The sequence below is a fragment of the Pipistrellus hanaki genome (genome assembly GCF_964339955.1).
Source record: "Pipistrellus hanaki genome assembly, chromosome: 17".
Lineage (NCBI taxonomy): Eukaryota > Metazoa > Chordata > Mammalia > Chiroptera > Vespertilionidae > Pipistrellus > Pipistrellus hanaki.
Genome location: NC_140519.1, coordinates 10,365,381 through 10,382,253, shown reverse-complemented (window position 1 = coordinate 10,382,253; position 16,873 = coordinate 10,365,381). Strand labels below are relative to the sequence as shown.

The 16,873-nt window shown below is 43.3% G+C and overlaps 1 protein-coding gene across 1 annotated transcript in view; it reads left to right on the top strand.

Moving 5' to 3' along the window:
• The first annotated feature begins 16,050 nt into the window (after positions 1-16,050).
• Positions 16,051-16,873, top strand: part of FAM91A1 (family with sequence similarity 91 member A1) — a 42,514-nt gene continuing 41,691 nt past the window's right edge. The window contains exon 1 of the mRNA XM_084865039.1: positions 16,051-16,375. Within this exon, the coding sequence (XP_084721165.1) occupies positions 16,304-16,375 (72 nt within the window). The 5' untranslated portion in view covers positions 16,051-16,303. The remainder of the gene's footprint in view (positions 16,376-16,873) is intronic.

Below are 16,873 nucleotides of genomic sequence, written 5' to 3'. Positions count from 1 at the left end.
ATAACAGATGAATCATTGTTAGAACAAGAAGCCAATGAATCACCTGCTGACCAATATTCCGTAGAAATGCCAAAAGGTAAAGTAATGAAGGTTACACATCGCTTTTTACCTGATATCTAAGATTTCCTAACCTTTCCCTATAGTCAGCACTACTTTTAGAGATAGGATTCTTAAAGTTACAGGTAGGATCAAGCATTACTCAGACCTTTATTAGTACCTTAGATGCACTGACAAGTTCTTTTCCATAATTTATTTTGTCAATCCTCATTTTCATCCCAGTGAGGATTAAATGATTAGTGAGTGGATATTGGGGTGTTCACTAAGATGTTTAGTAGATAACTGAAAAAGCAAACACACAGACAAAAAGGAATTATGTGCTAAGTAGATGCACAAAATAAACAGCGATAAAAATTGCATATGGTACTTTTTCCACTGTAGCAAATATAAAAATCCCATGTAGATGGGAACTCATTTTCAATATAAAAATATTCAGTTGTTATTGATTCAGTGTAGGGAAACCCTGTTGAGAGCAAGTGTTTAAAACAAATTAGTGTAGTAAAGACCATTAAAAAGGAACATTTTTTAGTTGGCTGAAAAGAGATACAAAAACCTTCTTGTAGTCCAGCTGGTGTGGTTCAGTGGTTGAGCATCGATTTATGAAGTCACAGTTCAATTCCTGATCAGGGCTCATGCCCGTGTTTCGGGCTTGATCCCCAGTGAAGAGTGTGCAAGAAGCATTGATCAAAGATTCTCTCTCATCGTAGATGTTTCTGTCTCTCGCCCTTTCCCTTCCTCTCTGAAATCAATGAAAATATATTAAAAAAACAAAAACAAAAAAACCTTGTAGAATAATCAACTGCATTACATAGGCAATAGTAAAATTGCAGGTGCCTAATGATAGATACTATATTCACTGCAGAGTTTTTATTCTGGTGGAATTTTGTCTAGAGCCACCACCCAAGGTAAGCTTGTCCTGCAGAACCTGAGAGGCCAGAGAGAGGTTGGAATGGAGAGGAAGCCCAGAGATCAGTGTGCCTTGGGTTGGTAAGTGTGCTAGTTATTCTATGTGTCAACTTGACTGGGCTTAAGGATGCCCAGAAGCTGGTAAAACATTAGTTCTGGGTGTGTCAGTGAGGGTATTTCCAGAAGAGATTAGCATTTGATCCAGTAGGCATGGCTAAAGACAAGGTTTGCCCTCACGATGGGGGGTGGGAGGTTGTTTCCAGAAGAGATTAGCATTTAATCCAGTAGGCCTGAGTAAAGAGAAGGTTTGCCCTCATTCATGTGAGAGTCTAAACAGAACAAAGAGGTGAAGGAACATCCACTTCCTCTCTCTCTTCTTGAGCTGGATGGCCATTTTCTCCTGCTCTTGGACATTGGAGTTCTGGATCTCAGGCTTTTTGATTTGGACTGAATTACACTAACCAGCTTTTCTGGATCTCTGGCTTGCAGAGAGCAGATTGTGGGACATCTTGGCCTCCATAATGTGTGGCCCAAGTCATCTAATATAAATGTCTGCATGTATAGTTATGTTTCTCTGGAGAACCCTGATGAACAACTAAAGATTTGTTAAAAGCTGTGATATTGAGTTGAAAGATGGGCTTGATATTTCAAGGTTATTATTACCCACCTCTGTGCTTCATTCCACTTGCCAAGACTAGATGTTTCATAAAATCTGCTACACTCACTTACCCCCTTACTATGTGCTGAGCACTATGAAAATGCTAAAGATAAAAGTGACAAAGTCGTTATTGCTGTCATTGATTGCATCATTATTGAGAAGACATGCATTCATCATCTCATTGTGGAAGCTGCCTATGTGCAATTGGGCTGGGGAATCTATGCCTCAGGTTACCAATGGGGGGCTGGAGACAGGATAGAGCCAACAGACCTCTCACTCCTCTTACCCCACATAACTGTTTTGAGTTAAGTAGTTTCATATTGCCTCTTGAGAGGTGTCACAGGACTAAGCAATGAACTGTGTTTTCTTGAGAAGCTGTGATCTGCTCAGAAACATAGTCTCTTTTATTTGCTCTTTTTCCTTGCCTGATTCATGTTGTTTCTCCTCGCTCTTGCTGCCCTGGGGTTGTACCCCCTGATAGAATGTTAGCATGCAAGCTTTATCTATGTTTTCTAGAGAACTGGGGCTAGGAGATTATTTTTTAAAAATATTTGGAATATTATCCCGGAGTGCCATGGAGTACCTAAGGTAGATGAGTGGGAGAGGAATAAAAGGGAGAGGAAATCATGAAGGGCTTCTAGAAGGAGGCGACTCTTGAATATGGTTTAAAGGGAAAAGTAGTTGGGCAAAGTACAGTTGATGAAGGAAGATGAAACATGAGCAAAAGTACAGACCTGAAACTTATTCAGGGAATAAGGCTTCTACATGGAAGGCAAGTGGAAAATGTGGAACTTCTAAAGTCTTAGTAATATTTCAGTTACTGACTTTTATTGCCACTTAATAATATTAAGCAATGTTATCTATATGTATAAAAGTCTTAAGTGACCAACCGCACATCCGTCCAACCAACCAGCCAGTACTTATAATGTGCATTGGCAATTTAAAAAAGAATATTGACTCACACATGCATGATACATACAAAGCTCTTGTTGGTGCCAATTGCACGTGTGTGTTTCCATCTGTCATTGTTGATTGTGAATTTGGTTGACACTTCTATTATAGAGAAAGGGTGAATAGCAATATAAAAATATTTCTTCTAATTAATTTTCTTTCAATGTGCACAAATCCATGCTCCGGGCCACTAGTTTCTTTAATAACATTGACATTAAGTCACAATATTACTTAATAATATTAATATTATTACCAATACTATTATTACTTAATATTATTAGTTACTTAAATATTAGTAAGACAGTTGCTTTAACTTTTCTCTCAACCGAACCTTCCACTGTGGACCAGGTGAAAGGTGAGAGGATTTAGGAATACCCTGCTGTTTGCGTACAGGTGGCCTGAGGACTGAGGGCATGTGTCCATCAATGTTGCCCCACACGATGAGTTTCCATTTGTTAGTTTGAATTGGTTGCCCGTCAATTTCACAAAAAGTTAGAATTCTTAGAAAACTTAGAAAAATTAGAACTTATGACCCCACATGAAAACACATGGGCACACTTAGATGAAGTCTGACATTCCCACAGTCACCACTACCCCCTGACCTGGATCACATTACTCATGTTCATGACTTGCCTACTCCCTCTAGCATTTGCATTTGCAGTTCTGGGAATTTACTTGATATTGGGCAATCTGGGGCCAGTGAGAAAATCTCTGCTCCCTAGTCTCCCAAGGCATCGTCTCTGAGGCCATGGGAGCTCATCTTGTTGAGATTGACACAGTGCCTCCTGCTTTTGGTCACCAGCTCCTGAGGCAGACTCAGGCACCAGCATGTCTGATTGGTGCTGAGGTCACATGCTCATGTCTTAACTGCAAAGGCAGCTGGGAAAGAGCAAACTTGACATATAGAGCTTCTTTGATTATAGATGGACTCTGCCTCTCCAGCAGGATCAGTACAATGTTTAGATGTTGAACAGCCAAATGAATGACAGAAGTCTACCTAATTGTGGCACATCTACCAATGGGGCACATGAGATGATATCAAACAAGCTTGCATCATTTTACAAATATTAGAAAAATACAAATAAGGCATAAATCTGTGAAGGACTCAAAAAGTTTCTAAAGAGTATGATAATTGCAAGAAAAATCTTGAGTAAGTAGTAGTTTAGATGATACTTGGAAATAAAATTACTGTTCACATAACTGAACTTATGGGAATTGAAATAGACCAGTGGTCAGCAAACTCATTAGTCAACAGAGCCAAATATCAACAGTACAATGACTGAAATTTCTTTTGAGAGCCATTTTTTTTTTAAATACCAAAAAAGAATATATTTAAAGGGTTGAGATCCTGAGAGCCAAATTTTTTAAACTTCAACTTCTTCTAACGCCACTTCTTTAAAATAGACTCGCCTAAGTCATGGTATTTTGTGGAAGAGCCACATTCAAGGGGCCAAAGAGCCACATGTGAGCCAGTTTGTCGACCACAGATCTAGACAAATGAAAATCATTAAATTTCTCTTTGTGACAAGTAATAATAATAACAATATTAGGTCTAGTAATAATTAATGTCGTTTTCTAATACTTTTTTAAATCGAATTTATTTAAACAATACAACAAAATTTAATCAACAATATAGTTGCCGTTGTTTTCTACTACAATACTTGTGCCCAACGCTCAGGAAGCATTTTAATCCCTCTGTTGTAAAATTCTTGTGATTTTGATGCAAAAAATTCGGTCAATGCATTTTTGAGGCATTCTTCATTATTAAATTTTTTTCCAAGAAGAAAGTTTTGCAAAGAACGAAACAAATGGTAATCGGAAGGGGCAATATAAGAATATGCAGGTTGAGGGAGAACTTCCCATTCCAACTGGCGCAGTTTTTCAGCAGTGATTCTTGCAGTATGCGGTCGTGCGTTATCGTGGTGAAGAATTACGCCCTTCCGATTAATCAGCGCGGGTTCTTTTTCTCTTAAAGCTTGGGCTAACCTTTCCAATTGGGCACTATACACTGCACTTGTAATGGTTTGGTTAGATGGTAAAAGTTCATAATGAAGAATTCCTTTAAAATTCCACCAAACACACAACATCACTTTTTTCGCATGCAAGTCAGGTTTTGGGGTGGGCTGCGGAGCCTCATTTTTGTCCAACCATTGAGGCCGCCTTTTCAAATTAACATACAGCACCCATTCTTCATCTCCGGTAACAATTTGCTCTAAAAACGGCAAACGGTTTTGACGAGAGAGGAGCGAACTGCAAATTGTGACTCTTTGATTACGGTTGTTGTCGGTCAAATCATGAGGAACCCATTTTCCAAACTTTTGGACTTTGCCAAGTGCACACAATTGATTGGAAATTGTTTTTTGTGAACAATTTAAAGTTGTTGCAAGCTCTTGTTGGGTAATTTGAGGATTTTGCACCAAAAGAGCTTGAAGAGCTTCTTGATCAAAATTGGACACACGGCCTCGACCACTCTTGTCATCTAACGAAATTTCTGGCGCTAACTGCATCTTGACCAAGAGCACTACAGATGTTTTTTGCAGCCTCACTTGCTTTTCTTCCTAATTGGAACTCGTAAAGCATGCAGAGCCGAATATGCTCTTCATCCGCCATCTTCTTAGCCCTAGTTTTGCAACAAAAACCAAACCAAACACAAACTTTTTCAAGCAAAACTTTTTAATTGCACTTCACACGTTCTGTAGATACCACGTGTTTGAAGGTTATGTCAATACAAGTCAACGCCAAGCAAGATTTTAAACGAATGTTAAAACGACATTAATTATTACTAGACCCGATATGTTTACATTTATTTAATTCTATGGGCCAGGCAGACCCTATTCTAAGCACTTCACATTTGTTTGTTTGTTTAACCATCTCATCAACTTTATGGTCTAGTGACTATTATTTCCTCAATTCTATAGCTGGGGAGCATAAGGCACAAAGTCGGTAAACAACCAGAGTTCCCTCAGGAAATTGTCACATGAGGAATTGAATTCAGGTCACTGCTCTCCATTTGACAACTTCAGAACTAGGGTGGGTGTGGATTTCTGGGCAGTGATTGTACAGAAAATCTTCAGAACTGATTTGGGATTTGGAGTCAGGAATTTGGAGATGAATGCTTTTGGAGAACTCGTTTTTGTGTCAAATGGCTTGTAGCTTAGAGGAGAGATCTCCACCTCTCTTCTATGGACATTTTGGGCCAGGTAATTCTCTTTTTGATGGTGGGGGGCTGTCTATGCATTTTAGGTAGCATAACTGGCCTCTATCCACGCAATGCTGGTCATAACTTCTCCAGTTGTGACAACCCCGAATGTCTCCAGACATTGCCAGTTGTTCCCTGGGGACAAAATTGCCCCCTGTTGAGAACTCCTGGTCTAGAGAATTCTGAAGTTCCTCAGAGTTCTCAGAGGAGCCCAGAAATAATTCCGGCCTTATGAAATGAGATGACTAAGCAGCTCTGGTATGTCTTCCCGGCTATTCTTTCTCAGTATCATGTCATTATTTGCTAATAGCAGGTGTGTCTAGTTTCTCATTTCAGAAATAAACACACGGTACCAGCTTGTACCAGCTATTGGTTTTTAATGCGGTATGTGGTAAATCTTTAACTTTGTGGTTCATTATTATGAACAACCAGCTTCTCATTATTTTTCTAGAATCCAGTGGCTCTATACTTGGCAAGAAACTACAAGTGACCTCAATCTCTTTAAATATTTAAGCCAGTCCACATTTTTTTCTTGACTTGGTATTTAATCATATGAAAAAAATTTTTTGGAGGGGGGCGGTGCTCTATGTAAAATAAACTAGGTCCATTTTTTTTTCCTGTATAAATATGTTTTTTATTAGAATTTTAATTACAAAATCAATATTATGACCATAAAATATTAATATATCATAACATTTTAAGGAACTATAAAAGGACACATCACCTCTCAGGTGGGGCGTTTGGTTATTAAATCAGACTTTAGCAAGAGCATTAGCTAATCCTTTTTATTTTTGTGTACCTTGGCCTCCGTGGCGTCTCTCTACCATTCATTCTTTGCCAGTCAAAACGCCTTTCCCATCAAATCCCTTCAGACCTATCCAAGCGTTAAAGCCCAGCAAAACCCCACCTGCTCCATGCTTGCTTCCAGAATCCTTAATCAGAAGAGCCACTCTCTTCCACTGGACTCATACATCATCTTGTTGTACCCATCATCGTTGTTAATGTTTCATTGAATTAAGTACCCGGATTCCCAACCCAACTATACAGTAAATTATTGCTTTATTCATCTCTGAATCCCCCGATACTTGGCCTAGTATCTTGCACCTAGAAACCACTTAGCATATTTTTGCTGAAAGGATGTATCATTTTGTTAAATTAATCCTTCTCTAGAACCAGAAATCAATATTTTACAGTAAGACAAAATCAGTTGCTTACTCTATTTCTGTTGTGGGGCTGCAGGAATCACATTGTGGAGGGATCTAGGTGGCAAGTCTTCTATCCTCTCCCTCTATTACAGAGGGAGAGATTTTCCTCTGGGATTCTCTTTAATGCAAAATGTTACCTGCTTTGTGCTCCTTTCACAATTGGGGGTTAATCACAATCTTTCGTGTCCATTTCATGGATGGAGTCCACAAGCAATATTGCACCCTATACTCTTTGGAGCCCAGGTCAGGGTTATCTGCCTAAAAGAGTCCCACAGGATCTTAAACTCTTCCAAGGATTCACACTTCCCTTTAGATACAGGCCCTTTGGTAAGTCACAGTTTGAGTCCTCTTGGTTATCCTTCTTTCTGAGGAACCTGCCAGCCTTCCCCTCTTGACAGGCCCTGCTACCCAAGGCTTACTACCCAAGGATGGTACTGTGTGGATCCTGATGCTCTCTTAGAAGGAACATAGTGTGTGACTATCCCTCCACTTCAGTATTGCCCCTTATCTCCAATGCGCAGAAAATAAGTCTTAGCTCAGATTACAGCTGACCGTTGTTTGGGGCTGAAAATGTTCACATGTAACTATTTATATAGACAAAGAAAATTGTGGGACCTTATCCTCCTCACAGTCTCACCCTGCTGGGCTGTGTGTGTGAGTGTGTGTGTGTGTGTGTGTGTGAGTGTGAGAGAGAGTGTGTGTGTGTGTGTGTGTGAGTGTGAGAGAGAGAGAGTGTGTGTGTGTGTGTGTGTGTGTGTGTGTGAGAAGGGGAGGGAGTGGGAGGAGTGGAGCCTTAAATCCACCAATTAAGATACTCTTCCTGTGTAAATACGGTCATCTCATCGGGTCAATCAATGGTTTCTATTCTGCAAATGTCCCACCTTAAAGATTCCAGTTTCCTCCCCTATTTCTCCTTAAGATATGCCAATGGGAACAAAAATAATTCAGAAAACAAAGACTGGTTTTTAAATCTGTGTCTTACTCAAACTAAAAATACCCTACTTTTTATTTCAAAAGGTGAACCTTTCTCTTCGCCTTTCTTTTTAATAATTGTTATTTTCTCAAAGGCAAATGGATGGTGCTGTTTTTATTTTTTCCTGTCTTCTGCTTTCCTGGGCCTACCTTTTACCAGGTGTACAATTCAGTTGGCTACACAATTCAGTTGGTTTCTGTATTCTTTGAAAGAAAAAGAGAAAAAAGAAAAACAACAAAAATTACTATGCATTAAGGCTATACAAATTCTGAAAAGATATGGCTTCTAATGACATTTAACTTAATCTTCCCAAATTCTAAACAAAGGAGGGTTTAACATTTCTCTAACGCAAGGGAACAAATGCTTACACAGACCTGGGCCAAGAAAGAGCCCATTTACCCCTCCCCGGGATCAGCTGTAGTGTTGCCAAGGAAGTATCCTCTGTCTCACTCAGATGTCATTGATAGAGGTCACGACGCAGTCCTACTAGGCCCGACTTTAATTCCGGATCACATTTACGCTGGTAGACAAACTCATATTTCTTGTTAGACCGTTAAGAGATTACGTGTTGCTAACAGTGTAAAGTTTGAATGACATCATGCAGAAGGAAATAAAAAGATTTCATTTCAGCCAAGTTCTAAGCCGCTGTGACAATGCACCCAAATAAGCTAAAAAGATCTGAGATGGACCAATGCCATATGTGTAACACAAACTCAGATAATCTCCATATTAGTCCAATGGTGTGTAACTCTTTATTTATTTCATGGCTCTTCCAACGGTCATCAAGGGGTGGTGAAATTATTCCCTTAGTCTACATGAATGTTGAACAGATAGATGCCAGCTTAATTCTTGTATTAAAAAAAAAAAAAAAGCCTAGAATGGGGGATTTATTTTTCATGTGCAAAAATGTATTATAGTTGTCTGCATAATTATCATTATAGAGTTAGAAAGAACATTAGAAGGTATCTTTGTTCAAACCCCTCATTTTACAAATTCATTTCAACAAATGCTTATTGAGTACATAGCGCCAGAAGAAGGCCAGTAAGTGGTTGTCAACCCTTGTTGTGCCTTGAATTGCCTAGGCATATTTCAAAAATATGCATACTATTCTGGACGGTTGCTCAGTGATTAGAGCATCAGTCCATGATGGAAGGGTTCAGGTAACAGTTCCCCATCAAGGGCATGTACCTGGGTTGCAGGCCTGATCCTGGTCCAGGACAGAATGTGTGTGAGTGGCAGCTGATTGCTGTGTCACTCTCATATCGATGTTTCTCACCCCCCACCCCCACCCCCAATCCCTTCCACTCTCTCTAAAAAACAAAAGTAAAAAAAAATGCATACCTGGATCCCACCTGAGGAATTCTGATAAAATTGCTCTGGTGTGAGGCCTGGATATTGGTAGTTTAAAAACTTCTCGAATGATTCTCATTCTTCTAAGACTACCTTCTCCCCCAATTAAAAACAAAACAAAAACACCTGGCATTAACATTTTTATTGTATATTTTACCTACTTACTTAAATTAATAAAACAATGGAGAAAAAAATAGAGGAACTCTCCAGCTGCTTCCTTGCTTCTGTAGGTTTCCATAACCTTGTTCCTTTTACCTGTGTAGTCTACTCGCTTTTAAAATAAAAAATTGAATACCTCCTGTAGAATGCACAGATTCCATTCACTCAAAATGTGATTCTACTCCTCATTATGGATACTGTGAAAACATATTCAAGTAAGGATAAATCATGCTTTGTAGCTGACTGATTTGTCCCACCTACCTGAGCTACCAGAGGGAGAAAAAAAACAACAACAAACTTCAGTTCTCAATGATGACCCTGAGATTGTATAAACCTCAGCTGGACCCCTGCCCAGCAGTCCTGAAGGCATCACTTTCAAGGAAGAACTGACCGTATTTGGTGCTGTCAGACATTAAAGAAAGAATTTCAAGGACTTTAAGGCCCGAGAGAATGGTTTGGATAAAAGTCAATAGAAAGGGGGGGAGGGGGGGGGGCGGAGATTGTTGGGGGCGGGGTATGGATAGCTTGCCGTTTTAGGTCAAGAAATGTTGTGTGAGATCAGCCCCTCGTGGGCACCTTGAGTATTGCAGTGGTTCAGCATTTGAGTGGAGGTGATGTGGCTTGACACTGGAGAGTTCATTTCTACTGCAGGCCACAAATGTTCTAAACACAGACTGACTTCAGATGGCAGGACTTTCACATTATCCATATTATACATAAATATATAGTATTAATTTTTCACAGGCTCTATGGCAAGAGGATCTCTCTGCCTCTCTCTGAAACAGGCTTATAATTCTTTGTTGTTTCCTACCATTTGCAGAAAAGAGAAACCCCTGGAAACTCCATTATGTAGGAAAAATGGTCCCACGTGACCTTCCCCCTTCTCACCTCTCCATCCTCACCTCCTGATTCTTCAGGATTCCATTCACAGATTTAGGAGGAGGAGTTTTCCAGGTAGAGAAGTAGGGAAAGGCATTCAGAGAGGAGTTCTCTGTATGCAAAGACCCAAAGTGTGGCATGTTTAGGGAATTGCAAATGTATTTTTGAAGTGTATAGTGCAAGAGAGCATGGATGGCTGGGCACCTTAGTCTGGCCTTCATTTCCACGCTAAATGACAATTGGTGGAACAGAGACAAGGGCACAGAAATATTTCTCTGCTCCAAAATAAACCCAGAGCAAGCGAGATGGTTTTCACAACAGACAGTGTCCATACAGAGATGGTACGAGTCAAGGAGAATGTGGACCCTGAGAAAATCCCTGTTCTGTCTTAGCCAGCGACCCATTCTCAGCTCCTGTCTTCTGGGAAAGGGGTCTGATGCTGTGGGGTTTTCCACATTTTCAAGAGAATTCCCAAATCTGGATTTTTATGAGAATTCTACTCTCTCTGCCCCATCCATCCATTCATTCATTCATTCACTCATTCATTCAATATTTACCTAGTGACTACTATGTCTTGTTCTAAGCTTAAGGACACAGCAGAGAACAAAACAGACAAAACCCCTACCTCAGGGCACTTCCAGTCTGACAGGGAGGATAAATAATTCTAAAAATGATGTAAATTATTAAACCCAATAAGATGGTAATACGTGCTATGAAGAAAAATTATGCAGGGCAAGCAGCTGAGGAGGACTGGAGCTGTGCTACACTTTTGAATAAAGTGGTCAGGGAAGAGAACTCAGAAGGTGACCTTTCAGAGCTCAGGTGTCATATAACTAGTTCACTCATTCAGTACACCCAGTGGTATTTATCTTGTGCAAGGCAAGAGTCTAAATCCTGGAGATAGACTGATGAACGAGACAGACAAGGTCCTTCCTCCTCGGAGATTACATTCTTGCTGTGGAGACAGGCCACAGATAAGAAACCAAACAGGATAATGTCAGAAAGTGACCCTTGCAGCAAAGGAAATAAACAAAGGTGATGTGTTAGACGGAGGGGGAGGAGAAGTGGGGAGATTGGACAAAGCATTTGGAGAGGGCCCCGCTAAATGACAATTGGTGAATTAAAGGAAGCCCGCTATGCAAAGGTCTAAGGAAAAGCTTGCATTCAAGGTCAAAGGAACAGCATCCTGGCCAGTATGTATGTCTCTGTTGGTTGAGTGTGGTCCATGCATCAAAAGGTCAGGACTCGAGCAGGAGGCCACCAATGGATGTTTATCTCTCTCTGTCTCCCTCTCCCTTCCTCTCTGTCTCTAAAAATCAATAAAAACAATTAAAAAAAAAAAAAGACCAATGGAACAGCAAGGGCAAAAGCCTGTCAGGTGGAAACAATGGTGTTGAGCATCAGGAGGCAGTGAATTGGTTCATGAGAGAGAGCAATGCATGTGGGAAACCCAGGGTCAAGGTCAAGTCCAGGCTAAATTGTGAAATAGAAAATGTTTCCAGTGGCTTCCTCCCCTTTCTTTTCTCTAGACATCATCGCCTCCTCTACAGGTACTTCTCTGGTTTCATCTCATCCTGAGTTCTTCCTCTTTCAAGCTTTCAGAAAAGGATGTGATAGTTCATATATACCCATCCCCTCAAAAAAAAATTCCACAAAACAAGCAAACAAACAAAAAAAGCACACAATAAGGTGAAAGAGCTATTATTCCTCCTACAGAGATTTACATTTAAATTATAGTAATTTGATTATGAAGTTTAATGCCTCAGCTGTTGGGGTGTTGGAGTAGTTTATTGGTGGGGAAGTGTATTAATTTCCTATGGCTGCTGTAACACATTGCTGCAAATCTAGTGACTTAAAATGACCCAAATTTCTTACCTTTGTGTTCTGGAGATCAGAAATCCAAAATGAGTTGGCAGAGTCGTGATCTAGGGGCAAATCTCTTTCTTTTTCCAGCTCCAGGAAACTGCCCACATACCTTGCCTTGTGGCCAGAAGTCACTCTGACCTCTGCATCATTGTCACATCTCCGTCTCTGACTCTGGCCCCCCAGCCTCCCTTTCATAAGGACCCAGTGGTTACATTGAACCCACTCACATAATCTAGGATAATCTCCCCATCTTAAAATTTAACTTAATCACATTTGAAATGTTCCCTTTGCCATGAGTTGGAACATAGTCTTGGCATATGTAGACATCTTGTGGGTGTTGTTATTCTATATAACACACAAAGCAATATTCTGGAATCTGTGAAATCAGATCACCAGAAAGCTCCCTATAGTCAGGTTGTTTCTGCTCACTATTTCTGTTGGAATTTCAGGAATGAAACAGTTCTGTAGTCTGTCCGAAGGGCAGCCTGCCCATTTGGGTAATTTTCCTTAGTCTGCGTTGGTAAAGTCAGATAAGATTGAATCTCGTTGCCCTTGAAGTTATGAACACAAGGTTCACTCACAAGGCTCATTTGCATGGCAGCTGCTGGGAAAGAGCCTCTCACAGTGTGCAGTTTCTGACCCCTCTGGAAGTTGGAAAGGGCTAATGAGTCCGGGACCTAAAAGGATAGTCATTACTGTTTACCAATGAGCAGTTGTTTGTGCTTCCCACTGTTTGAGCAGTCCTGTTGTAAACCTTGTAGGTTGACCTGTTGTCTCTCTGAACTGCTTTGTTTTCCAAGCTCTCAAAGACAGGTCACCTTGGGGGAAACGAGGCAGATCAGCACTTTAATGAGCACCCTGGTTTTTGTTGTGGAGTGAACACAAGTGAACGACCACTGGAGTCCAGACCAAATTAAAATTTAGGGAGCCTTTATTAGCTGGCCAAATGGCCAGCCGGCCAACCAGCTGGCCAGTCAGCCGGCGACTGCTCTATCTTTCTCCACACAGGGAGTCCAGAGAGCAGCCCTGACCCTTTGTGTAGGACCACTTTTAAGCACATTAATCACATCCTGTTTTTGCAGAACAAGCAACCCAAGACAAAAGTTTTCCCAAGCAACATCAGGATCATGCCATTGACGACCATGTTATTCACAGGGTCACCCTGTTCTTCAGAAAGCTGACAGTGATCTGTGAAAGAAGGCCTACGTGCTGGGAAGGGGCCATGAGACCCTATCTCAAGGCCTGGCCTGGTGTTAGCACGGACAATTCTATCTGGGGCATAGTCCACGGCCTCTCTGGCTCTCCCTGCTCTCCCCGCCAAAGCACCCAACCCCCCTTTTCTGAATCAAAAATTCCCACTCTAACAGTTTTCATAAGCCAAACTCTGTCACCAGATTCTACTCTGAGGGGTTGTCACACCTAGCTTTGACCCATTACCACACCTAGCTTTGACCCATTACCATTTCCTTCTTCAAATTCTGCCTCTCTCGGCTAAGTTAGAGTCTTCCTATTTTCATTCTTTCTATTGTAACTATGAAGTCAGGGTCTTTTCTTTTCCAAGGTCCATGTCTTACGGCTTCCGCTGGAGTTCATCTCCACCATGTCCCATCTATGTTTGTAGTTCTTGATGTGTCCACACGATCTTCAATATTTGTTGATAAAAAAGGTGAATGTAGCAGATGTTTGTCTGTTTAACTGTTATAATTAGCTAAAAATCGTTGTTTAATAATGATATTGACTTTCATTTTTGTTGTTACTTACATTGCATTAAATCAAAGTTAGAGTTTGGAAGAATACGGGTTCTATACTTAGAAGTATTAAACATTATCTTTGAGGGAGACTTGTGTTATTGACTTCAAGTGAACATTGTCTGAACTGGAACCAGAGGCAGGGCAGTTCAGGGAGAGCCTGGCTGGAGGAATTAAAAGGACGGCTCTGCCATCAGGCAGCTTTGGGTTTCGGCTTGGCTCTGTCACTACCACCTGTGTGATCTCACCAGCACGTCGGGCTGCCCTGCCAAGCTGTTTCTTCCTCTGTTAAATCAGAATAGGAATGGCGCTATTCCTTCCTAAGGCTGTGAGGAACAACAACCTATTGCAAGTCAAGGGCTTTATACAAAGCAGACATGTAATCAATATTTGTTGAATAAACGCCTCATGGTCAGAGTTCTTTTAACTTTAGCTATGATGACGAAGGCCTGTAAACACAGCATTCAAAGCACTTCATTGTGGGCTCTTATAGTTGGACTAGGGGCCCAGAGCACAAATGTGTGCACCTTGAAAGGAACTGTGGGCTGCAAGGCTGCTGTGGGCACAGGGGTGAGTCTTGGCCCATCCTCTGAGCCCCTGCCCAGTCTCTCCCTCCATGGCCCCCAGTCCCCTGTCTGCTGGCAGCTCCACTCTCTGATGGTGCTGACACCTGCTGACGGTGCGAAGCAATTGGGGCCGGTGCTGAAGCAATTGGGGCTGGTGCCCGCAGTGGGTGCGAGCAGTGGTTGGGACTGCAGTGCGCAGGAGTAAAGAATTTTCAGTAACCACCAGAGGCTTGCCCCAATGACAGCAACCAGCACTCTGCCTCGATCTGGCGTCCCCACTCACCTGCTCCACCATCCCACTGGGGCCGACACCCACCATATGCCCTGCTCTGCTGCCTGCTGCCAACACCCATGACGTTCCACTGTGCCCCCAGTGGTCGGCGCACATCATAGTGACTGGTTGTTCGGTTGTTCTGCTGTTCGGTCTATTTGCCTTTTATTATATAGGATAACCTCAGACCAATACACCTATGCAAGGTATATTTGCATATTAGCCTTTTATTATATAGGATAACCTCAGACCAATACATCTATACAAGGGGGGTGTGGACTACATTTGTTTCAACCAATCAGACACGAGTCAGACTGGTCAGCTGCTGAGATGTGGACTAGGTATCTTATAAAAATTCCTAGCATACAAGTGTCCACATATAAAAAACAACAATATTGTTTAAAACTGAAAAATAGTTACAAAAATACTGAGCTTGTCTCTCGTTGTTGCCAGTAACAATGCTGTTTGCTAAGCCAGTGTAACAAATTCTGGAAGAAATTGTTCCCAAGCATCTCTCTAGAACTGAAACTAAGCGATAGTCTGGATTTCTGCCTTTACTAAATGACTCTGGAGGCATCTGTATGGAGAGAGCAGAAGAAAGCAGTAACCAAGAGACTGCCTGCAAGGGTCTTTATCTCCCTGGTTCCCTTTGTGCCGCCCTCACTTACCAGCACCAGCTTGTTTAAATTCTCAGCTCCCTGGATCTCTCTACATTGCCAGAATTTGGATCTTTGTTTGAAGCAGGTCCCTAAGTTTCTCCTCCACAAGATTCAGCTCCTGCCTGGGAGGGATGAAAGGTCACCAGACCTTTGCTCTGCTACTTCCCAGCTTCTCACTAAAATTGTGGGTCAAGCTCTGACTTAGGAACTCACAAGGTGGCGGTGCCCAGAGGTCCAGGCCTGGGGCTGGCTGTGGAGAAGGCCTCTTGGGGCTCCCTGCTCTTGCCCTATTTGAAACCAGCCATGGCCCCTTCTCAAATCTCTTCTGAAATCGCCGGTTCTTGGGCCACCTGGGTTCGCATTTGGGGGCAGGTGGGTCACCCAACAGCGGCAGCGCCAACCCAAGCGCCTATTTGGGTTCATCCGGAGAGTGACTGCGGGAGGCGAAGGGCGTGAGCAAGGAGGCACAGGTACCCGGACACCTCTGGACCTCACCTCGAAGCCCCGCCCCGCAGTGCAGGGGGCGGGGCCTGAGGCCAGCCTGGAGCCCCGCCCCTTCGGCCTCGCGCCAGCGGCCGGAAGTGACGCACGCCCACAGCCATTTCCGGCGGGCGAAACTAGGAAGAAACTTGAAGCTGCCAAGGTTTCCCCGTGCCCGTCCCCCCGCTGCTGCTCCCGTGCCCCTTGGCCCCGGCCGCGCCGCCGAGCCGTCGGGAGCCCTGGCCATGGGGCTGAGCCGGCCGTCGGCCGTGTGAGCGCGGGCTCCCCGGACAGGCCGAGGGCGGGAGGCGGGAGGCGGGAGGCGTTGTGCCAGCCGCGGGCCGGGGCGCCCCCGCCGGCCGGGGCTCGGGGCACCATGAACATAGACGTGGAGTTCCACATCCGACACAACTACCCCTGGAGCAAGTTGCCGGCCAACGTGAGGCAGGTACGGCCGCCCCTGGGGCCGGGCCCCGCCGCGCCGTCACCTGCCCGCTGGCGGCGCCCGGCTGAGTCCCGCCCGTCCCCCCGCCGGGGTCTGGGGAAACCCAGGGGCCCTGGGATGAGGCGGGGACGGCTCGGGGCCGCCGAGGCAGCCAGGCCGAGGCTGAAAGGTGTGGGATGGGATGGGATCGCACCCTGGGCTCGCCTGGCGCTGGGCGAGGCGCCCGCGAAACAGATTGAAAACACTGACCTCCGGAGCTTTAGGGCGCGGGAAAGGGACGGGAAGCTAGCGAATACCTTACAGGTGACAGCAACTCTGACCTACCTGTGTGTTTATATAAACATATTCCCGGAGGAGGAAGAGAGACATGGTCCAGGGGGTGTCGCGAGGATGTGTACCGGGGGCCTCAAAGGACGAGTAAAGGCGGGAATAAAGATTTTCCAGGGAGCGGGCAGGTCATTTCCGAAGGACGAGTGAAAGCGTGTTTGGAGAGAAGCGGTT